At 42.2% G+C, this 25094-nt stretch overlaps 1 protein-coding gene across 1 annotated transcript in view; it reads right to left on the bottom strand.

The window, feature by feature from the left end:
- Positions 1-368: 368 nt before the first annotated feature.
- LOC146783105 (uncharacterized) overlaps positions 369-25094 on the bottom strand; it is a 41513-nt gene continuing 16787 nt past the window's right edge. Inside the window, exon 3 of the mRNA XM_085637294.1 lies at positions 369-455. Within this exon, the coding sequence (XP_085493420.1) occupies positions 369-455 (87 nt within the window). The remainder of the gene's footprint in view (positions 456-25094) is intronic.

Genomic DNA, 25094 nt, shown 5'->3' with positions numbered 1-25094 from the left:
GCCTCTTACTGAGGCAGGCGGGTGACGCTCCTCCGTTTCGGAACGGACGAGAACTCTGAATTCTGGGAAGACGCAGCGGCGCTACCGCAGCGCCCGGCAGTAATCTCCCTCTGTCGGGAATTATGAACGCAGGGTCCGGGACGCCAAACAACACCCAGTCGGCTCCCTTGCGGACCTTTGATAGTGTTCCGGGGTTGGAGTCGAGGCGCTTACCTCAGCGCTTCACTCAGAAACACGATGATGCGGGAATCTCCAACTCCTGGCGGATTAGCGAACAGTCTCCGGCAATGCGTAGTCCTCCGTCGCTTTCAGATTCCAAATGGCAGAATAACGCGCGCCTTCCGGCTCGCGTCTCCGATATTTGAGCCTTAGGCCCCGCCTTCCTGTAGCCGGGTGTTGTGGGTGTCGTAGTCCCAGCCCCAGCTGTAGACCGGGTAGGCGCCCAAGCTCAGCGCCTATCAAGTTAAATGTTTGGCTGATTGAATGAGTGTATGTGTGGTGGCTGGGTAAATGGATGAGTGCAAGAGCAGTGCCTGGGTGATTAGATGACTACAAGTGTTGTGGCTGTTTAAATGGATGAGTGCAAGTGCAGTGTCTGGGTGAATGGATGAGGGCATAAGTAGAGTCTGGGTGATTGGATGAGTACAAGTATAGTGCTGGGGTGAATGGATGAGTGCAAGCTCAGTGCCTTGGTGATTGGATGAGTGCATTAGTAGTATGTGGGTGTTTGGATAAGTGCATGGGTAGTGCTGGGCTGAATGGACGAGTGCAGGTGTAGTGCCTGGGGGAAACAATGAGTGCAAGTGCAGTGTGTGAGTGAATGGATAAATACATAAGTAGAGTCTGGGTGATTGCATGAGTGCAAGTGTAGTGCTGGGTTGAATGGATGAGTGCAAGTGCAGTGCCTGGATGATTATATGAGTGCATGGATAGTGCCTCTGTGATTGAATGAGAGCATGGGTAGGTCCTGGGTGGTTGGATGTGTGCATGGGTAGTGCTGGGTGATTGTAGGAGTGTATCGGTAGTGCCTGGGTTTTTTGATAAGTGAATAGGTAGTGAGCGGGTAATTGGTTGTGTATATGTTGTTGTGTAGTTTTTATAAATCTATATAGGAACTGTGCATTTCAACAACATAAACTGTGGGAGTAGTGTCCAGACTGATTCCAGACACCCCCACCAGACATGCTACCTGTATACCAGGTAGCTCACAGTTTCACTATGAACCCCTCTTACCAAGGAGAGAAAAGTTTCTGGCAACTATCAAACATGACAATCCTGACCTTTCAGTGATCATGGAAACGGAAACAGTACAGTACTTTTTGCTCAGTCACTCATGCTCCATTTGTCTCAGAGAGATGCAAAGAAAAAAACAATGGGGATGTTTTCAATAAGTGTTTATTGAACCAGCGCCATTCTAGTGAAAAATATGTGTGCTTCAACAACCATAATACAGAAACAGATATAAACTGTTATAAGCACAAAGAGTGTAAATAGATGGTAGTATTCTACCATAGTGCTAAAATAATGGATATATGCAGGCATATGAATGCATGACAGTAATAATGCGTACTCCTACAAAACTAACTATAACTAGAAGTACTTAAATGTACCTAGCATGTATGTAGGTGTATAGCCAAGAATACCCCTAGGATGAAGCCAACCCCATTACCTGATGTGAGAGAACGAAGGACCCCTTCTTGGTCTCGATATAGACACCCCGTAAGGGATGTCAGACCACTGCGTGCTTGAGTGTCTGCATGCAGGAACCTCAGCGCCTCGCGTCAGCATTGAAGTCTTTTCTCCTCTGCTTGCCCCAGCAAAGATATGGTGTTTATATACCCAAAAGGTTCCCTCATGAGTTCTACCTTGCTGTGTCATGTCGGCCGAGGATGACAATAGTGATAAACCTTATACATAGTTATTTTGCTGAAGATGGTAATCCTGCTGTGTTTCTGAGAATCCTCATGCTTAATAAATGAGGTTAGTTTTTTTGGGAAAACCACACAACATTCATGCAGCACCTAACTAGGTATAAGGTCAGTTCCAAAATCGTTATGTTGTACAATGGCAGGGAAATTGTAGGTGAAAGGTTAGATTACTACCCAGGCCTATGCTGGGGTACATTACAAATAATAACACCCACTCCTCATCCAACTTGATGATATACTACAAAAATAAAAAAGGGATGCCTTTATAATAATCATAAATCATTGTTCAGAATGAACATTTCAAAAAGTTATAAAAATGCTAAAAAAAGTTATTTGTCCTTTATATATATTAAAAACCTCTAAAAGTCTTTAAAAATATGTTCATATATAGTTTGAGCAACTGAGTTACGCTTGAAAGCGATGGTGCTCAGCAAGGGCGATAAAAGAAAAATTATTTTAAAATTCCAATTTGGGCTGTTTTGCAAAAGAGGCTGAATTGTTCCAAGCACATGGAGAGCCAAATGTTTATGTACCCTGTGTGGGAGATGCAGCATCACTGCTGCTTTCCTTCCCAGATGACGGTCCCTGTAACACCTCACAGACCAGGTCAATCGAGCAAAGGTGATATACTTCAGTTCCCACAGCCGGTGAAGAGGAAGCATTCAAAACATCCAAAGCCTGTGTGCCTGTAGTAGAGCCGGTGTCAAATCCAAAAGGAGCTGAAGCATCCAGTGGTTGCTCTAAGAATGATGACATCAACATGGGAATACGCTGGGGACACTGTACTATGTGGGCCTTTAGCGGGTCGAGCAACACATCAACGTATGGTGACACAACCGATGGAAGTGTTAGACGAGGTCCAACACGCATTCTTGCCCACCGAATAAGCAGCGGAGAACAGGCAAAACACAATCAATCCAGACTGGTTGGAATGATAGGAACCAAGACTCGCTTAGCTCCCGAAGTAAAGGTGTGACCAGATGGAGTACCATGCGGTCACAGCAACGTTGCTCCAAGAGTGTTTTTTCCATCTCTTTGGTGATTGGGACATCCATTGCATAGCAGAAAAATTTAAATCAGAATTCCCACTACCAGTGGCAGGATTAGTGGTAGCCCGCCAAAAATGCTTCCAAATACGGAATGTATGAAAGCTGGAATCACTCTGAAGACTGTGTGAAAGGTGCTTAACAGTCCAGAATCTAAAATAGGTGTACTATACCCTTCATATCAGATATGTTAAAGATACGTTGCACCATTTCTCTGGAATGGAAAGGACACTTAGTTTGTGCTAGTGCCTCTATCTCAGCTGAGGACCTTTCAACCTGAAGAGCAAAAGTCTCTTGGAATGAGGTTAATGGCACACCCTTCTGTAAAAGCATGGCTTTCAGTCAGCTCAGAGAATCAAACCATGTAAAGGAAACGTTCAACAAAGGCCACAATGGCGCCTCACGGACTGTGTGGGTCAGTGGAAACAATACTTGCATTCAATAAGTATCTCTGGAACTTACTGTGACTAGACATGCGATGCCTTGAAGCATCCCACAACAACCTGGATAATTCAGCATTAAGTAACTTCCATTCGAGAGCTGCCTGAACACTGGATTAATCACTGCAACTGGTGATCCCACTCAGACCTCTACTTTTAGATCTGGGTTGTATTTCTTTTGAGGAGGCTGCGGGTTTTAGACCTCTTGCCTACTGGCGCAGATTATGGACTACCCCGGAGTTAGCCCCTTATGCGTAAGCTGTTAAGTATATTGGAGAAGCTGACAAATCTAATAAAATCACATGGTTACTAAAATTTAAGGCTACTCTATTGGATATGGGCCTCAACCATTTGTGGGAGGACCCAGAAGGGAATTATTTCCCCTCTAAAACAGATTTCAAAGCATTATACAGGGATATGATCTGTCATAAGTCTCTTTCCTTGGTGAATGGTGCTTCCCTAACAGGTCTCTTTATGGACCACAAAATTGAATACAGGCTAGAGGCCTATTGGGATACCATTACGAGCCCTGGTGATAGGAAGCTCTATCACCAATTTAGAGTGGGCACTCTCCCCCTAAAATCTTTTACGAAAAGGTGGGGGATTGACTATGAGACAAAATATCATATTTGCCCATGTGAGGAAGAGACCTTACCACATGTTCTGTTTGTGTGCCCGGCATACAAGGGCCCTCGTCGTAAATGGCTCAAGCCGGTTTGTGTTAAAATTGGAACACAATCTTATCAAACGGCTCTGCGTATCTTAAAAACTGATACCAGTGAAGTCATAGTCATTGCTATGGCCAAATTTTGAAGTTCGACATGGGCACCTAGAAGGAATAGTTTGCATGGTACTATGTAACTTGACTTTACCGAGTGTTACTGTGTTTTTTCTGTTTTTTTACTCTCTTCTAATTTAATCTGCTTATAAGAATGAAGCGTCAAACCAAAACTTGGGTAATTATGGATAAAATTCTTTTATCATGGATTTTATCTGGCCTAGAGGAAAGGATTTATAATTATTTCACAATTTGATATGATCTAGAATTTTAATGGAATTTTATTATAAGAAGTTCTTTTAATATCTTTTTTTTTTTAAGTTATCCTTTTTTATTAAATTGTACTGTTAATATGTCTTTTATGATTGTTTATGATCGAATAAAGACAAATTGAATAGTAAAAAAAAACTTCCATTCGAGAGCTGCCTGAACACTGGATTAATCACTGCAACTGGCGATCCCTTTAAATGACAGGATAAGTTTGCAACTGAACCGTTACAGGCCTCGTGTAGCATAATATCCTGGAAAATTAGAGACCCACTTCATGAAGTCTCGCAGTCTGTACCGCTGAGTCACCATTTCTGCCTCTAAATCCATACAGTAATTCCTAAGATTCCTGGATGAAGTCCTTACCTATTGCTTCATATCTGCCTACCTGGTGGTATTCTAGGCAATATTGAAATTGGAAAGTTGTTACTGGCAATGTTATATGACCATGAATTAACAATGCTGTGGGTGGTGACTCTGCCACGCTGAAAAGGTAAGTGGTCCAATTTTTCAATGTGTATCATTGTATACTTTGGATCTCTTTGTGCCATTGTTGTCTGTCTTTCTGTTAGATTATATGCAGAGAAAAAAGTGGTACTGTTAATATATCGCCAGGGCAGGTAACCAGAGCACAATGATTGTTACGTCCAGCTTAATAATAGAATGGATCCTAACTGCAATTGTCCCTGTTGTAAGATGGACAGATCCTGTTCCATTATATCTGTTGCAGAAGACATAATTTTGACAAGTGAATAAATCCTGGACGTTAGTGTGGTCATTCCATTGTCAACCACTGTCAAAGCCTTTTCTAAGTTAACAGGATCAATTTCACACAAACTCTCTGCAGCTTCCTGTTGGGAGATATTCCAAATTATATTGTAAATAGGGTATATGAAGCATTTAAGACATAGTTTCCGGGAGCCCAGCAAAAACCCTTAAAATCTTTGTCATCTGAGAGAAAGGACAAGTGTTGTTTCATCTGTGACAGGGTTGAGGTTCTTTGCAAATCTAGGCATAACTTAACAACACTGTATGATTGCACCACCCCCAGATGTTCTTGTTGTACATAGCATAGTTCAGCCCTATGGATACTAAACCCTTCGATGGTACCTTTGAATCTTGACTGACACCTATTTGTGTCAATAGGCCAAACTAATCATCCCTTCCAATTGGGGTCTGATGAATTGTATGAAACGTAATGCATGATATCATCTAGCGTACCCTCACTGTGTTCCATATCATTTTGCCATCTCTCAAAGTGTGAAAAAGAGGGAATACAAGGTGTGTTCAAGTCCTTGATCTTGGCTAACCCAATACAGGAAGTCTGTTTCACAGTGTTGTTCAGGAAAATAATCTGCTGTGGTATGATGCATGCACTAAATAATGCCTCAGTTTACTGGACCTGACATTCCATAAGTCGAAACCCTGTTCAGACAGTTGGGAAATAAAGGATGCAGAAGAAATCTGTATGATATTAGTAAGCATATTTTTCTTTGCAGATGTAGGTGCAAGCTTATCATAATATGAGTGTGGATCAGATATATTGAACCCAGAAAAATTAGCAAACGTATGTGCAAACATATGTGAACTACCTTTCGGTGGTGTTGGGCAATGTTCCCATTGGTGGTATAAAACCAATACGTGTGGCAGTTGTTTTTTGCAAAAAATGTTGTCCATAATGTTGGTAACAACATACATGGTGTCAAAATCAGATGTATCATTATACATTTCATTTTTTGAAAATGCAGCAGATTGGTCTAAATCAGACAGCATACTATTTACAGTTTCAAAATCCGAATCGTCAGAGGATGTACTGGAGATATCATGCAAGAAATTTTAAATACATGTGATATTTTCAAAGGTTCAGTGGGACCAAATACATCATATGAAACCCTATTCCAAACAATCCCTTTAGGAACTGGAACTGCTGTAATGTTCACAAAGGACAGGTCTCTTTGTTCACGATGAGATGACATATGTGGTTTCAGGACCAAGTTCACATGTGATGCTGCAGAATGTTCTGGGAGATAATGTCCATTCAGTAGTAAGACAAACACAGTCACTAACCCTATCCAGAGGACTAGGAACAGTAGAACAAGTGTTATCCAAAAATGTAGCTAGGGTGAAACTAGGTAAGTCTTTTTTAGCCAAAGGTAGAAAGCATGAAGTTGTTTTATGCAAGAAACTGGAGCTGGCAGTGACTCAGGTTCACTTGGATCCAGAGAGAAGGTGTCAAAATCAATGAAATAGCCAGATGCATTTAGATCTATCTTTGGTAGCTCAACAGGTTTTGTTGAAATTGCAGGTGACTGGTTTTGAGGCATATTTACATAGATGTCAGTATTAGGCCGAATTGAGATCTGTGTTTTATTTCTGCTTTTTTGCTGTTCAATTTCAACAGGCATGGGTTCCATTCCATTGTTGGCAACTTTGTTACTCCGTAGAGTAGAATCTTCAAATGTTATTAGTCTTTCTGTCTGAACCTCCTGTACGGTAATGAGAGGAGATCGGTGACTACACAGGATCCCACACAGCCTGCTATTCAGTATCGCCACATAGTGTGGTTTGATCAGATCTGATCAGATCAATGGAGACTAATCTCTTGCCTTTTTTACCTTCAAGAGGAGGAAGAAGTGGTGCTCTTGTTCCTTTGACAGCCAGGACAGATACAGGCGTTCTGTAGGTTGGCCCAAATTCTTTCTGGTCCACAAGCTTTTTTTCTGAATAAGTCCCCGACTTTTGGGACCCAGGCAGGTCTTGTCTTCAATGATTTTACTTCCCCAAGCCAAACGGTTAACGATGTCAAAAGGTTTTTCATCCGCCACTGTGCTGCCACAATCGAGCTCTGGTATCCACATTCTTGTCCCTAATAGGACGTCGTAAGGAGTACAGCCTCCTAGAGAACTTCTTGGCTTCTTATTAAGTGTCCTCTGGACCCCATTTAGGTGATTGACTCAACTACCGCTCACGCCTAATACCCTCGCTATTAAGGATTTCTTTAAGTCCTGGGTTTTCCTCTCCACAATCGAATTCCCTCGGAATGATATGGAGATGATACCGCAATGCAACACCCAAACTTTCCATAGCCTCCTTGTAAGCCTGAGAGCTAAACGCAGGGCCACAATCAGAATACAATGTGTCAATTGCGTATGCCCCTATGAAGACTTACAAATCCTTTCTAACAGTTTGAGCATCAGCTGAGTGCTGAGGCCAAACACACAGGAATCTAGAGCAATGATCTACTGAAAGATTAACTTGTGTTGTGTAGTTCCTTTAAACCTATATAGGATCTGCACTGTTAGACCACATACACTGTGGGATTGGTGACCAGACTGATTCCCAACACCCCCACCGAGTATGTTAGCCTGTATACCAGTGAGCTCACAGTGCCACTATAAACCCCTCTTACCAAGTAGAGAATAGTTCTTGGCAACTATTGAACATTATAATTCTGTCCCTTCAGGGATCGTGGAAACAGTACAGTACTTTTTGCTCAGTCACTCGTGCTTACTTTGTCTCAAAGAAAGACACAGAATAAACAGTGGGGACATTTTTCAATAATTATTTATTGAACTAGCATCCTTCTAATGTAAAAAAAGGTGTGCTGAAACAACCATAGGACAGAGACAGATATATAGTAAAAGTATGGTAGATTTCTACCATAGTGCTAAAACAATGAATACAGGCAAGTATAAAAATACATGAAAGTAATAAGGCGTGCTCCTACGATGCCAACTCTTACTAGATTAACCTAAATGTACCAAGCATTTATGTAGGTGTAGAGCTAAGAACACCCATAGGATGAAGGCAATCCCTTTACCTGATGTGAGAGAAAGAAGGACCCCATCTTGGTCTCAAGATAGACACCCCACAAGGAATGTCAGACCACTGAATGCAGGAATGTCTGCATGCAGGAACCTCAGCATCTTATGTTAGTGCGTCAGCATGGAAGTCTATTCTCTTCTGCCTCCCCCAGCAAAGATATAGTGTTTATATACCCATAATGTACCCTCAGGGGATCTACCTTGCTGTATCATTCCGGCCGAGGATTATGATAGTGATGAACCTTATACATAGTTATGCAGAAGATTGTAATCCTGCTGTGATTCTGATAATCTTTATGCACAATAGATTATGCTAGTTGTCGTAGAAAAATGTACAACATTTATGTAGCACCTAACTAGGTTAAAGGTCAGCACCAAAATCAATTATGTAGTACTGTGGCAGGGAAAATGTCGGTGAAACGTTCAGTGGCTACCCAGGCCTATATTGGGGTAGATTGCGAATCATAACAGCGCATGGCAGCACATTTCGGCACCAGCACTACGAAGAGGAGAGGAGAGTGCCATATTTCTATAAATATGTACTTTCCTGCTCTCTCCTTCTCACACATCACATGTGGCTGCTACACTGCGCTGCATGATAATTTAGTAAATCTTGGTCTCTTTTTCGATTCTTTCTTTCCGCAAGTTTACATGATGTGCACAATTACACCACTTTCTACTCTGCAGCAAAAATAGGCAGGAAGTGAACTCAGGTGTCCTCTGGGCTGGTGCTCTCAAGGTTTCCATTTCTAGTGCTGTGAAATAGAAGTTCATTCTTAAACAGTTTGTTGAAATGTCGTGTAACAAACTTTGTAATGTCACGTCTGTAGTTCTGATGATAAAAGTGTATTGAATAATATGTTTTTTCCAGCCGATGATGTTAGGTAGTGTTGGATTATTCTGTAATTTGATTGGTGGGTGCTAGGTAGATGTTGGTTATTTTATGCTGCTCATATGTTTTTTTTCATGTGAATTTATTGTACCAGTTGCTGTTTTGGAGTTCAGCCACATCATTGTTCACCCTGACTCGGTCTGTCTCTCATTCTGGACTTAGAATTATTTTGAGGTTTCCTGTGAGGCTGGTCTTGTGGCAGACCCCCTGCTGCACTTTATGGCTAATTCCCTATGAAGATTTGCATACATTGAAACTAACTTTATTTTCTTGCCTCTTGTAATGCCTTCTTATGCCCTTAAAGATTCAGTGCTGAGCTTGCCCCCCAGAGAGAAGCCCTGAGGTCTCTTGGTGATTGGAGTAAAATTGCTGTAGTTCCGTCACTCAGCGCCTCCCTGCAGGGAAGGAAGGTGGCAGGTGTGTGGCCACACAGGAGCTCAGAAGCTCTATATAGCTGCCTGTGCCCTCCTCATGCCACCCTCCACCCGGCAGCAGGAAAGGAGTCTCTGAAGCAAGTGTCAGCCTTGAACGTCTGCACTGAACTGGGTCAGGCTTCAGTAGGATTGTACGTGTGTGGGGGCATGTATAACCCATGCTCTGAGGACCACATCCTCCTGGGTAAACCCTGACAGATCCGGATAAGCACATATTCGTGAGGACCAGTGCATTGTGAGGACCAGTCCACGTTGTGTGCTTAGGTACTTTCAAGTGAGTGTATTAGAAATCTAAAAGTGTAGTCGTATTTGCCTGGGTCTGCTTTATAACGTACCCTACTATTAAAGTGCGTGTGAAGTTAGAATAGTATATACACACTTTATTACGGTCAATGGCCGACTGTAGCAGTCAAAGTACCGCCTTCCTTAAACTTGAATAGTTTACGATCCATTTATCGACGTGAAATCTTTGAACTATTTAAGTTTAAGGAATGCAGTAATATGACTGCTACTTACGTCTTTATCTTAAGATAACATCCAGCAGCAAGGAGAAGGGTTTGAAGTGTGCAGGAACATCCTGCAAGCCCATGGGGGGCTGAAGAACAAGATGGGACAAGCTGCGAAGGTAAGTACTTGACCTCCATTCTACGGAGTGAACTGGGTTATTTTGCCATTCAAGTCACATGTAAGTACAGCAGCGAGCACCAGTACATTGCCTTGCTAACATGGCGGCTGGAATGAGAACCATTCTGCAGGCCTTTCTTGTTTGTCACCACTTCAAAAATCACCAATGAGGAGAAAGTGTTAACTATTTGAATGAACTGCATGCTGTGTGCGATGTATACACATTTCTTAACTGAAGAATCTGCATTAAAATGTTAGATTTAGGCAAACCCATGAGTGACTTGCATTTGTTCAGCTGTGAGATAGAACGTGAGCTTGACCCTCACAATACAAAGGCACCTGTCTCAAGCGATTGGATTAGCAACAGAATCCATGAAAAAAAAATATATATATATATTACCTACTGGCGGTCGCCAGTAGGTAGTTATAGTTAGGACCCCTTTTCCATAGGAAATCCGCAACATTCTATTTTGAATAACTTTGGCGCCGGTCGATGAATCCTCGCGAATTTCTCAAAATAGGTGGGGCGCTACGCTCCGCTCCTACCCTGAAAGTCTCGGGGGGGATTCGTCAAGCGGGGGCTGAGATAAAAGGGGGGTCCCAAAACGCGTTTTTCCCATGCATTTTTCCATAGGACCTTTAGAACGAGCTACAGCCCGAACGGCTGAACAGAATTACTAGAAATTTGGCAGAGAGGTAGCCATAAGGTCAAGGAAGTGCCTTTTGCAGGTCTGGTGTAAATCTGTTCAGTATTTCCTGAGTAAATAGCATTTAAAAGCATATATATATGTGGGCGGAGCCTAACCACACATCTCATCCTGAGATCTGATTGGCTGTCAGCACTTCATCCAAGAAGTGTTGGCAGCCATCTTGGGACAAATATACATGATAGCACCTCATTAAAAAGCATTGCAGTTAATAGAAGGTTTTAAGACTTTAGTTACATTATAAATCATTTGTTGATGGTACCATACTCATTTTAGGAATTGTGGTATGTTCTAAGGTGATTTCACCATGTGAAAAAGCCTTCTTCTGGGATATCATGATTGAGAGAAAAATATTTTCTCATGCTTTTACCACAGAGGTTTGGAAGGTGATCTATAGGCTAAACTGAGAGCTTATTTTCTGTAAATTCACATTATCTTTCTCAGTCATGTGAGAATGAAGTCTGATATTCTCAGTAAAACATGTACATCCAACAAGGGCAGAGACTGTCAGTTGATTCCTTTGTGTTCTACTGCAGCTTCCCAGAGTGTTCCAAAGAACTACTAGAGCGCTAACAGTCCTACTTATGATAAACGTATGGCACACCTGAAGCCATCTTGCTTGGATTAAAGTGGTAACTCTTAAAACATTTAATTTAAAAAGGAACAAAATGAGGGGGTTCATTTTTCCATAAAAAGTATGATTAGTGCTGCAGAAAGAAAAATTAGGGCACATTTTGAGTGACTTCTCAAATCCTCTTCTATTTCATTAAAAAATTCTGACATGCAGACTGAAACATGCACTTTCAATACCAGCAGCAGTTTTCCCTGGTGAGCAGTAGCTTTACTACAGTGATCTAATGAGCAAAAAGAGTGCTAACATTCTGAATTTATGGCAAATGTGTGACACATCTGAATGCCTTCTTGATGGAATCAAAGTAAAAAACTGAAAGTATTTCCTACTGAGGAGACTGCAGTAAATGAGGAAATTAGGAAACTTCATAACAAATAAGTCTCCCAAGATGGCCACCAGAGACAAAAGAGCCCAAATGTAGCCCAAATATCACCCAGATGTAGCCCAAGTATAGCCCAATGACAGAATGTCCCAGAATGTTCTTAAAAACAACTAGAGCGCTTACTGTCTTCATTATGACAAAAGTATGGCACACCTGAAGCCATCTTGATTGGAATAAACTGGTAACACTTAAAACATTTAATTTAAAAAGGAACACAATGAGGAGGTTCATTTTGCCATAGAAATTATGATTAATACTGAAGAAAGAAAATGAGGGCACATTTTGAGTGACTTCTCAAATCCTCTTCTATTTCATTAAAAAATTCTGACATGCAGACTGAAACATGCACTTTTAATACCAGGAGCAGACTTCCATGGTGGAGTAGTTTTACTACAGTGATCTAATGAGCAACTAGAGTGCTAACATTCAGAATTTATGGCAAATGTGTGACATATCTGAATACCTTCATGATGGAATCAAAGTAAAAAACTGAAAGCATTTCCTACTGAGGAGACTGCAGTACATGAGGAAATTAGGAAACTTCATAACAAATAAATCTCCCAAGATGGCCACCGGAGACAAAAGAGCCCAAATGTAGCCCAATATCAACCAGATGTAGCCCAAATATAGCCCAATGACAGAAGTGTGCAAAACACTTATTATTTTGTGTTTTTGCAGTGTTATATAGTGCAGACTTGTCAGGTATTGGAGTGCTTTACATGAGCATTGGTTACATCACACAAGAACAAATTCATTTTGGTTGTAGACATGGGGAGACTAAGTGATTTGACCAGAATCACAGAATGTCGAGCTGAAGCAGAAACTTCAACCTGGTTCCCCAGTTGCAAAGTCTGCAGTTCTGGAAGTAACACCACATCCTCTCCCCTAAGTGCAACATTTAATCAAGTGGTCAACTGGATAAAAAAACATAAAGATAAATAATTTAAAAGTGCTTTGTCGCTATTTGAAAACTCAGAAAATATGTCCTTATTTTAGTCTTTTAGAGCACTAACCATAATTTTGATGCCAATAAGACCCTCTCATATATGTAATTTCTAAAGGAAATGCTCTAGGTATTACAGTTTTGATTACATCAAGATGATGTCAGGCGTTCCACACTTTTGTAATAAATATAGAATGTTAGCAATCTAGTTGTTCATTAGGATACTGTTGAGAGGCAGAGGCCAGGGGCACGGACTCTGAAAATTGAAGGCAGGTAGGAGGGTGCAAAGGCAACAATTTAACCACACTGAGCAGGCAGGAAGGGCCGTGGAAGCACAACAGACTATGGAGGGCAGTGGAAAGGGGGGCAGGGGCAACAAACCAACAATACAGGACTTGCAAGAGAGGCTGTTGGAGGGAAGATCTATTACGGGTCAAGGAAGCTAGGGGCGGTCCCCAGATCCCCGGGAGCCACCACAGAACTGAGCAGGAGAGTGAGTCAGGGACAAAAGGGGCACCTTAATTTGAGCCGGGGTGCCTAGGAACGCTTGCTCCAAAAATGAAGAAAACAGACATATGAGACATGGAATTGGAGGCAGAATACAATGGCAGTTTAATGAGAAGATGCAACTTCAAAGAAACCGCAGAATAGAGACATAAAGTACAAAAAACAGAATCCAGATAATCATACAGCTGTCATAATATTCTCTGTATCTCAATTAATGTACTGACAGAGAGAGAGAGAAAACACATCTATAAATGCATCATGAGAAACAAGTTACACCAAGGAAAATGTTACCTAGGAACACTCACGTTTACTCTTAGAGCAAGCATTCCTGCAATTACAATACAAAATCTTTTAAATGCAAAAGTAAAGAGAACAATGGTTAAACATAACATGACATTTCATATAGGTAAAATAGAATAAGATACTTCAAGCAAAGCAGAGCAAGACATTTTAAGCAAAGGAAGACAAGAGCTCCCAGCTCTTGGGGAAAACCTGCACTGCCTGTTAACCTACATACAGACGGCGAGGTAGTCCGTCGATATCTGTGGGTGCTCCCTTTTTATATCATTTTGTGGGCTCCTTTGCACGCTACATCTACCTACGTATGCTACCCAAAAGCTTCGACTGCAGATTTTACCAGACATTTCGTCATTTACCCACTTAATGCTGACAATGGACTGGGTGAAAAGGTCAGTCTCTCAGGCCAATCGCTTATCGTAAGTTCCATAGAGCAAGCAGAAAATAATGGGTATTGTACGGGAATTCAATATATTCATGTATAAAATCTCCTCAGTTCTCCTAACTTGACGCTCTGCGGTTGCCACTTCCTTAAAAGCGGGAAACCTGCCCAGGACGCAAGTACCAGTCCAGGATGCAGCCTACTGTATGTCGACAGCTTCAGGGGGATGTTGAACTTTGATACCGAGCACGGAGCACTCAGGTAGGGTGGGGGCTACTAGTTTGGATCAGAAGGCCTCGCAGACCTGCCTTCAGACTGCTATACACTAAAATTGCAGAGCTATGGTCAATTTAACAAAGAGGCCTACATATTGAACAGAAGGGCCTACACAGGGGTTTTATGCTGGCTGAGTGGTAAGGATGTCTCAGGATAATTATATAGCAATACAGGACCCGCTGGTCAATTTAATACGGCCTACAAATGCAGCTGGCAGGGCAAGGACAAGGGTCTCATACTTCAGGTGTGGACAGAACGGGCCAGGGGCCCCCTGTGATACAAAATCTACCCTCCTTCAAGGCTGTGGCAATGTAATAGACCATTGTGGGCAGAAGGAAGAGGCAATGGTAGTACAACCATACATGCCAACAGACCCGATTCAGCCAGGAAACGTCCAATGTTTTTAAGCTCAAATGGGCTTTATTTGATCTGTCTCCTGTCTACAATATCCTCTTTTTCAATGTAACTCAAAGGGGAAAATCAATACCCCAGTTTTTTTTCAAAATCTCCCTCTTACCAAGTTCAAAATGTTCGCAAGTATGGTACATTGGATCATGGAAGGAAATGGGATAGGGACATGGACTTGGATAACAGAGGACAGGAGGGACATGGAGAGGTGCACCAAACTGACCCTGCAGGGCAGGCATCAGGGTTTGCAGCAGCACAATACACCACACAGGGCATGCAGGACGGGAGTGCAGCACAACAATCCATAGAAAGCAAGAGGGAGGGGACAGGACCATGCACATGGACAACAGAGAACAGAGGGGCAAGAGGCAATGGTAGCTAGCTGACCATAATGGACAGACAGGAGAGAAAGCTGCAGCATAACAGACCATAAAGGGCAGGAGGGACGGATCAGGGGCATTACAATGGAACAGACAAGCCAGGAGGGAGGGAGTAGGGCTGGGGGCAAGGGGGCAGGGCAGGAGCAGCAAGATAGCCATGGAGGTCAGGCAGTGGGCACTAGAAGCAAGACACACCATGTAGAGCAACAGTGAGACTGTGATGGCATACACACAGACCATGGAGGGAAGGTGGGAGGGGGTCAGGGGCAGCTAACTGACCACACAGGGAAGGTGGGAGGGGCCATGGCAGCACAGAAGACCATGCATGGCAAGTGGGAGGGTTAGTGGCAGCACAATGGCTATGATGGGCAAGAAGGAGGGTGGAGGGGCATGCACAAAGGACAATGGAGGATAGAAGGGAGGGTCAGGACCTGTGCACAGACAAGAAAGTTCAGGGGAAGGGACCTCACAACAGACCACACGGGGCAGGCAGGAGGAGCAGTTGCAGCACAACAGACCAGGGAGGGCAGAAGGGTGTGGCAGTACAATGGACCATGTAGGACAGGAGGAAGAGGATAGGGGCATGGCATGTGGACAGGCAGGGTGGAGGTGGCAGGGACAGGTTACAGTCATCTGACAATTCTAGGCAGGTGGGAGGGGAGTGGCAGCTCAACAGAACACTCAGAGTAGATAGGAGTGGCAGGTCCATGGGACATGGTGGGCAAAAAGGATGGAGCAGGGGCATGCACAAAGACATCGGAGGGCAGGGGGAAGGAGAATAGGGGCAGCAAGCTAAGCACAGAGTTTAAGCAGGAGGTCAATGATGGGGCATAGAATTGGGCAATGGAGGGCAGGAGGACTGGACTGGTACATCATACTAAATTGAGGGCAGTGGCAGCACATCAGACCATGCATGGCAGGAGGGAGGAGGCTAGTCCATGGATTCACACAACAGAGGATAGGGAGGAAGGGGATGGGGCAGCAAGCTAACTGTTCAGAGAAGGCGGGTATTAGGAACTTTATTGTTTTTAAAACATTGTGTCTGTGCGAACTACTTAAAATATGAACAAGTATGCAGCATAATCTCACTTTTATTCAGGAAGAAGAGGACGTTTGTGACTGTGACTCCGGGCTCACTTGGCAGAAACACCCCCTGACCCTCCACCCCCTATCGCAAAATGTAATGCCCGTGAAAAGGGTAGGTGAACACAGTGTTATATAGAACATAGTCCTGAGAGCACGATTGAAAATGAAAACTAGATATAGTGTATGGTATAAACTATGCACCAAAAAGTGTGATATAAGATGAACCGGGCGTGAAATATAATTTGCAATACATTGTGCGCAATGACAGATTCATTGGAGAGCGCGAGATAGCACAGGCACTAGCGCGTGCTATGCGATATGCGCCTTGGAGTGTAATATGCACAGGGCAGTGTTGTGTAACCTAACTAGTCTCTAAAGTTGTAATATAAAATATGTGCTGGGGAGTGTAACGTTGCATATGCACTGTGACAAATATATGGATCCCAGATTGTAATATGTATGGCATAGCACTGTGCGTTATAACATAGGCATCGAGAAAGGCACGTTAGATGGGGCAATATAACCCGTGCGAAGACAAGTGTGGCATGACATATTCACGGGGTGGTGTTACAGTGCACATGGGCTAGAGAGTGTCATAGCATATGCACTAGCTAGTGGAATACAACACAGAGGTGTGTGGCACTCGGCAGGCAATGGTGGGTGTAACACAGCATTGGGCTCTGTCAGGAGCACGCTGTGACTCTCAAGTGATGTTCGTCCCCTTTCCAGAGAGTAAAATAAAAAGTATTACACATCCGGCAGTGGATGTGTGTTTTATTAACCGTGAGGGGGGTTTCTTGCATAGTTTTGGTCGAATTTTTGTCGAATCCCCTTTGAATGGCTTGGTGTGCATGTGTATTAAATGTGCCCGTCAATAGCTACCCATGTTTGTATAAATAAACGACAAGGGTGTCTACCAGGATTAGGCACGGTAGGGCATCAGACATGTCAGAGCTTCACTAGTGGTGTAAATACATTCCACGTGGATTCATTGCATGCATAGTCGCCTTTTAATGAATATCACGCAAATCGTCATGGTGATAGGTACGTACGGTTTGTCCAGCATGTCCTAGGTGTGTCTATAAATATATATTTTTTAAAAATAATAAAAAACAGTGGCCGGCCCTGGGGATTGGGGTCAAAAAAATATAATTAGGAGACTGGCCCTGGGGGATGGGGTCATCAGGGCCAATAAATTAGAATAAGAAGGGGAACCAAACAGCCCCCCTTCTTAAAAAACTAAAATAAATAAAAGACTGGCATCGTGCCGGAGGCCATGCCCCCTCCGTGCAGCACTCTGCAAACGCGCCCCCAACAGGCATCTCCAGTATGCGCCAGGGAGCTGCGCTGCAGCCAGGTGTTCTGAGGCCAAGCCCCTTTTTACACCTCTCTGCAACGCAGCTCTGTGGCGCTTACTGGAGGTACCTAGTGGTCTAGTTTGACCCTAGGGACCCTTAGGATTCAGGGGGACTCTCAACTTAGAACAGCCACAGGGCGCGTTTACACAGTGGTGAAGGGAGGGGACGGGGCCTGAGGTGACGTGTGCAAACACGCACTATGGCATGTTTTAAATTGGGGATATAATTTCCCTTCAATACTGAGGGCCCCTGGGGGCTAACTAGCCCACCAAGTGCTTCCAGTAAGCGCCACTGAGCTGCATTGCAGAGAGGTGGTCCAGGCCGTGCCACTTTTTACACCTCTCTGCAACGCAGCTCTGTGGCACTTACTGGAGGTACCTAGTGGGCTAGTTGGACCCTAGGGACCCTCAGGATTCAAATGAACTTAATCTCCCAACTAAAAATGGACACAGGGCGTGTTTACACAGTGGTGAAGGGAGGGGACGGGGCCTGAGTTAATGTGTGCAAAAACGCCCTGTGGCCTGTTTTAAGAGGTAGTTTTAATCCCCATGCCCTATTATACACTAGGGGCTTACAGAGGAGGTCATGCTAATCACAGGGGGACCCCAACGCATAATGTTCCCTAGTGTATGTAGGTGTTTTCACTGTATTCTAAGTGTCTTTTAACATAGCACTGGCTCTAGGACTGGTTAGTCAGACTCAGTTACCACCAGTATCCGTCTGAAAAAGTTGAGGGTACAGGATGATTTTGCAACAAGGCTTCTTTCTGCTCTTCTTTTTGTTCTTTCTGCACGTTATCCTTCTTCCTGCACTTATCTTCGTATTTGAGGACTTCTGTTGCTTCTTTCTGCACTTCTTTTGTTTCTTTCTGTGCATTTTTTCTTCTTTCTTCACATGTCCTATCTCTGTAGGCATAGTTAGAAATTAGCATTTAAAAAACCTTTGAAATTCACTGAAAAAACCATGGGTTTCACACACGTTATAGTTAGGAATTAGCATTTAAAAAACCTTAGAAATTCAATGAAAAAACCAAAGGTTTCACACATGTTATAGTTAGCTGGACATTTCACTCGTAAAAAACCATTGAAATTCCCCCGTTATAGTTAGTTCAGCTAACTATAACTCGCGCGCCCGCAATGCACTACTGATGACGTCACATATTACATCACTCATGACATGGTCACTGACATCACTCATGACATCACTGATGACATCTCAAATGACATCACTGATGACATCACTGATGACATCATCCAGTGATTGTGTGTTTTTATGAAAATTATATATTTTTTATATTTATGTATATCTCAAGGTCAAAGGAAGAATAAATGGGTATATAAGTGTCTAAATGGATACTTTTTTTTGGAATTTTTTTTGTGTAACTGACTGTTTAAGTGTATCATAGTGAATACATGGCTTACTGAGTAATCTTTAAATATTTAAATATCTGTATCAGTTTCTTACTTTGTGTATAAGTGGCTGCATGGGTTGGTGAGTAGCTACATGAGTGTCTATATAGGTTATTAGTTGGTTTTTTATCACTATGAGTGTCTGAGTTTCTGTATGGTTCGGTGGGGGGTATTACTTAGTGCATAGGTGCATGAATGAGTGACTCACTGTTTGTAGGTGTTGAATACAGCATGTGTGCAGGACTGTATGGGTGGATGAGTGTGTGCATGGGTGTGTTAGTGAGTGAATGACTGTCTCAATAGTGTCTTTATGAGTAACTACTTATGTTTTAAACTAGTATATGTGACTATTGGTGTATATAAGTGAGTATATGTGAGAGTGAGAGATTGGAAGAGTTCCTGTATGAATAAGTATGTGTTTCTATAAGTGATTGTTTAAAAGAGTAAGTATATGTAAGTTTCTGTAGAAGTAAGTGTGGTGGTGTGTGTATAACTGTATATGCAAGTAAATGGATGATTGATTCTTTATTAGCATGAGTGACTATGTGTGTGAGTTACTCTATGGATGAGTGGCATTGTGTAACGGGATGTACAGGTGTATGAGTACATATGATGAGTGAGTACATGTATGAGTGACTGTAGAGGACTGTTGGTGAATTACTGTATGTGTATGTGGTTCTTAGAATTACTGAATAGGTTGTTGTAACTGATATTGATATGTTCATTATTTTGAACATTTTAGTTTCTATTTTTGAATGTGTGTTTCAATGGTTATATTAGGGGGAGAGGAGGTCTGCCACTCTATCACAAGGATGATGTCATCAGTGATGTCATCAGTGATGTCATTTGAGATGTCATCAGTGATGTCATGAGTGATGTCAGTGACCATGTCATGAGTGATGTAATATGTGACGTCATCAGTAGTGCATTGCGGGCGCGCGAGTTATAGTTAGCTGAACTAACTATAACGGGGGAATTTCAATGGTTTTTTACGAGTGAAATGTCCAGCTAACTATAACATGTGTGAAACCTTTGGTTTTTTCATTGAATTTCTAAGGTTTTTTAAATGCTAATTCCTAACTATAACGTGTGTGAAACCCATGGTTTTTTCAGTGAATATATATATATATATTACCTACTGGCGGTCGCCAGTAGGTAGTTATAGTTAGGACCACGTTTCCATAGGAAAACCTCAACATTCTATTTTGAATAACTTTGGCGCCGGTCGACGAATCCTCAAAATAGGTGGGGCGCTACGCTCCGCTCCTACCCTGAAAGTCTCGGGGGGATCCGTCAAGCGGGGGCTGAGATAAAAGGGGGGTCCCAAAACGCGTTTTCCCCATGCATTTTTCCATAGGACCTTTAGAACGAGCTACAGCCCGAACGGCTGAACAGAATTACTCAAAATTTGGCAGAGAGGTAGTCCCTAGGTCAAGGAAGTGCCTTTTGTAGGTTTGGTGTAAATCTGTTCAGTAGATTCTGAGAAAATAGCCTTTAAATCAATATATATATCTGAGCCCGCTTACGGTACGCTTACCGTACGCTTACCGTACGCTTACGGTAAGCGTACGGCGGCGTGCGCGAGCGCGATTCTGATTGGCTGTTAGATCTTAGTAAACATTCGAATCGGCCGAAACCAGGAAGCGGCGGCCGCCATTTTGTGTATTTCACTCTGAAAAAAAAGAGTGAAAACAAGGAAAGGGGGCAATGAGGAGAGTTACAGACCCCCTAACATTTGTAAGGGGGTCAAAGAAGGACAGAAAAGTACAAAAAAAACATTTATTGATTTTAAAAAAAATCACGGGGTACGCGTACGGTAAGCTTACGGTAAGCGTACGGTAAAAAAATAAAAATAGATACATGAAAAGCAGATTTAAGAGTTTAGAAATTAGGGAGCTCTAAAAAGAGCTGTTGTGTTTATGAAGTCATTTTTTTAGTGGTACCTACAAGTAAGTACCGATGCAGAGTCTAAGGTTCAAGAGGAAGACTCTGTTCCCTTCATCATTGAAGTGCACACCATCTCCTCTATAAATGTCTTGCATGTCATAACGCAAGTTGTTGTGGTAAATGGCACCCATACCATAGTCACGGAGGAAAGCAGAAACAGATTTGTTGACGTGCTTTCTTGCTTTGTCAATCTGTGGACAGAAATGATTGGACCAGTTCCATTTTTGCCTTTGGCATATGTTGGAAAACACAAAGGCAGTTTTAGGGAAAAGTGAAAACAGTTGTGCAAAGGTGTCCTTCATAAGCATTTCCAGACCTACCCCAGTCAAAGTGCCTAGGTCATTGCCACCACAGTGCACTATTATGAGGTCAGGGTGTTGGATTTGAATAAAGGATTTCACCAATGGCATCAATTGGTGCCACTTTAACCCTCTCTGACCAATCCATTTAATGTCTACATTTGGCAAAGCAAGGTCTCTCACCATATCTGTTTTCTCTGCATACTTTTCACTCCAGAAGACATAGCTGTGCCCTACAATCCACACTGTGAACATCTTCAAAGGAGAACTGGATGCACTCAGGAGGTGTCTTTCAGTAGAATGGCAATATGAAAAGAAAGACAGTTTGGAAATGGAGGCATACATATTTTTTTAAAACAAAAAGAACTGATTGGCTGTTTCATACCATTCTAGAATAAAAACTAGGCTGTATGTGAAAATTAATAGAAGCATGTTTTGTATTGGTACAAAAAAATGTGTAACCAAAGAACAGTACTATGGATTTGCTGTTAGGTTTGAAAAGTCAAGCACTCTTGCTCTGTGGAATTGAAACATTGTGTGTCGAACTTCTGACCTAACTGCACACAGCAGTGTTCCATGAGCTGTTGCTATGGTAGCAGGCAGAAGTCAAGTTGGGGGAAGGGTACTAGGCAGAAGTCAAGTTGGGGGAAGGGTACTTTTGGAAAAGGGTTCGTTTTCAACCAATAGAAATGTGTGATTACATGTGAAAAAAAGGGGGAAGCACTGAGATTTGAAACTTACATGTATATGTGTGGAAAAATAGAGGGAAAGTTTGCCATTATCTGGTTCTGCTGAGAGGAGAGAGGTGAACACAACAGAGATCCTGGCTCTGATAATCTGCTGTTTGAGTGTCACATTTCTTTCACAACTAACTAATTTTAAAGGTGAGTTTACAGTTTGAGAGGGTATGTATGTGGTAACTTAAGAAATGAATAATAGAAATGGGAATTGTTTTTGTTGTAGTTACACATGGTGGTTTCATAATGTGTCAGTGTGTAAAAGTGATTTACACTTGCCCCGAAAAAAAAAAGAGCAGTAAGTGTGCTTTCAAATTGGCAAAGAAATTTCGTTTTGGGACTAATGTGAAAACATGACTCTGTGTGCATAGAAGAATTATAGGCAGAGATTTATTGCGTCTTGCTCTGGTGATTTCACAGTTGCATTAGATGGAAAGGGGGAGCGAATTTTTTGGGGAAGAAGCAGAGGCTTAGCACACACCCATGTGCTTGCCGTGTATAGTCATGCACAGTATTTAGAAGCCAGTGGGGTTTTCAGGTTTAAGTCTGTAATGCAAATACATTCAGCATCACTAAGGCTGGTTGCCCTTGCTGGAGTGTAGGCAGACACAGAGAATACACATGGTGTTGGTCTGAAAAAAAAACAGCTTGGACACGTGCAATTAAATAAATCAAAAATAGTGGTTTCATAATGTGTCAGTCTGTAAAAGTGATTTCAAATTGTAAAAAGAGATTTTCATTTGGCCCGAAAAAAAAAGAGCAGTAAGTGTGCTTTCAAATTGGCAAAGAAATTTCGTTTTGGGACTAATGTGAAAACATGACTCTGTGTGCATAGAAGAATTATAGGCAGAGATTTATTGCGTCTTGCTCTGGTGATTTCACAGTTGCATTAGATGGAAAGGGGGAGCAAATTTTTGGGGGAAGAAGCAGAGGCTTAGCACACACCCATGTGCTTGCCATGTATAGTCATGCACAGTATTTAGAAGCCAGTGGGGTTTTCAGGTTTAAGTCTGTAATGCAAATACATTCAGCATCACTAAGGCTGGTTGCCCTTGGTGGAGTGTAGGCAGTCACAGAGAATGCACATGGTGGTGGTCTGAAAAAAAAACAGCTTGGACACGTGCAATTAAATAAATCAAAAATAGTGGTTTCATAATGTGTCAGTCTGTAAAAGTGATTTCAAATTGTAAAAAGAGATTTTCACTTGGCCCGAAAAAAAAAGAGCAGTAAGTGTGCTTTCAAATTGGCAAAGAAATTTCGTTTTAGGACTAATGTGAAAACATGACTCTGTGTGCATAGAGGAATTATAGGCAGAGATTTATTGCGTCTTGCTCTGGTGATTTCACAGTTGCATTAGATGGAAAGGGGGAGCGAATTTTTGGGGGAAGAAGCAGAGGCTTAGCACACACCCATGTGCTTGCCATGTATATTCATGCACAGTATTTAGAAGCCAGTGGGGTTTTCAGGTTTAAGTCTGTAATGCAAATACATTCAGCATCACTAAGGCTGGTTGCCCTTGGTGGAGTGTAGGCAGTCACAGAGAATGCACATGGTGGTGGTCTGAAAAAAAAACAGTTTGTACATGTGCAATTAAATAAATCAGAAATAGTGGTTTCATAATGTGTCAGTCTGTAAAAGTGATTTCAAATTGTAAAAAGAGATTTTCACTTGGCCCTAAAAAAAAAGAGCAGTAAGTGTGCTTTCAAATTGGCAAAGAAATTTCGTTTTAGGACTAATGTGAAAACATGACTCTGTGTGCATAGAGGAATTATAGGCAGAGATTTATTGCGTCTTGCTCTGGTGATTTCACAGTTGCATTAGATGGAAAGGGGGAGCGAATTTTTTGGGGAAGAAGCAGAGGCTTAGCACACACCCATGTGCTTGCCATGTATAGTCATGCACAGTATTTAGAAACCAGTGGGGTTTTCAGGTTTAAGTCTGTAATGCAAATACATTCAGCATCACTAAGGCTGGTTGCCCTTGGTGGAGTGTAGGCAGTCACAGAGAATGCACATGGTGGTGGTCTGAAAAAAAAACAGTTTGTACATGTGCAATTAAATAAATCAAAAATAGTGGTTTCATAATGTGTCAGTCTGTAAAAGTGATTTCAAATTGTAAAAAGAGATTTTCACTTCGCCCTAAAAAAAAAGAGCAGTAAGTGTGCTTTCAAATTGGCAAAGAAATTTCGTTTTAGGACTAATGTGAAAACATGACTCTGTGTGCATAGAGGAATTATAGGCAGAGATTTATTGCGTCTTGCTCTGGTGATTTCACAGTTGCATTAGATGGAAAGGGGGAGCGAATTTTTGGGGGAAGAAGCAGAGGCTTAGCACACACCCATGTGCTTGCCATGTATAGTCATGCACAGTATTTAGAAGCCCGTGGGGTTTTCAGGTTTAAGTCTGTAATGCAAATACATTCAGCATCACTAAGGCTGGTTGCCCTTGGTGGAGTGTAGGCAGTCACAGAGAATGCACATGGTGGTGGTCTGAAAAAACAGCTTGGACATGTGCATTTAAATAAAAGAAAAAAAAGTGGTTTCATAATGTGTCAGTCTGTAAAAGTGATTTCAAATTGTAAAAAGAGATTTTCACTTGGCCCGAAAAAAAAAGAGCAGTAAGTGTGCTTTCAAATTGGCAAAGAAATTTCGTTTTGGGACTAATGTGAAAACATGACTCTGTGTGCATAGAGGAATTATATGCAGAGATTTATTGCGTCTTGCTCTGGTGATTTCACAGTTGCATTAGATGGAAAGGGGGAGCGAATTTTTGGGGGAAGAAGCAGAGGCATAGCACACACCCATGTGCTTGCCATGTATAGTCATGCACAGTATTTAGAAGCCAGTGGGGTTTTCAGGTTTAAGTCTGTAATGCAAATACATTCAGCATCACTAAGGCTGGTTGCCCTTGCTGGAGTGTAGGCAGACACAGAGAATACACATGGTGGTGGTCTGAAAAAAAAACAGCTTGGACATGTGCAATTAAATAAATTTTTAAAAAAGGTTTCATAATGTGTCAGTCTGTAAAAGTGATTTTCACTCGGCCCGAAAAAAAAAGAGCAGTAAGTGTGCTTTCAAAATGGCAAAGAAATTTCGTTTTGGGACTAATGTGAA

This window comes from Triturus cristatus, chromosome 12 (assembly GCF_964204655.1).
Source record: "Triturus cristatus chromosome 12, aTriCri1.1, whole genome shotgun sequence".
Lineage (NCBI taxonomy): Eukaryota > Metazoa > Chordata > Amphibia > Caudata > Salamandridae > Triturus > Triturus cristatus.
This window is presented reverse-complemented; position numbering and strand designations above follow the sequence as displayed.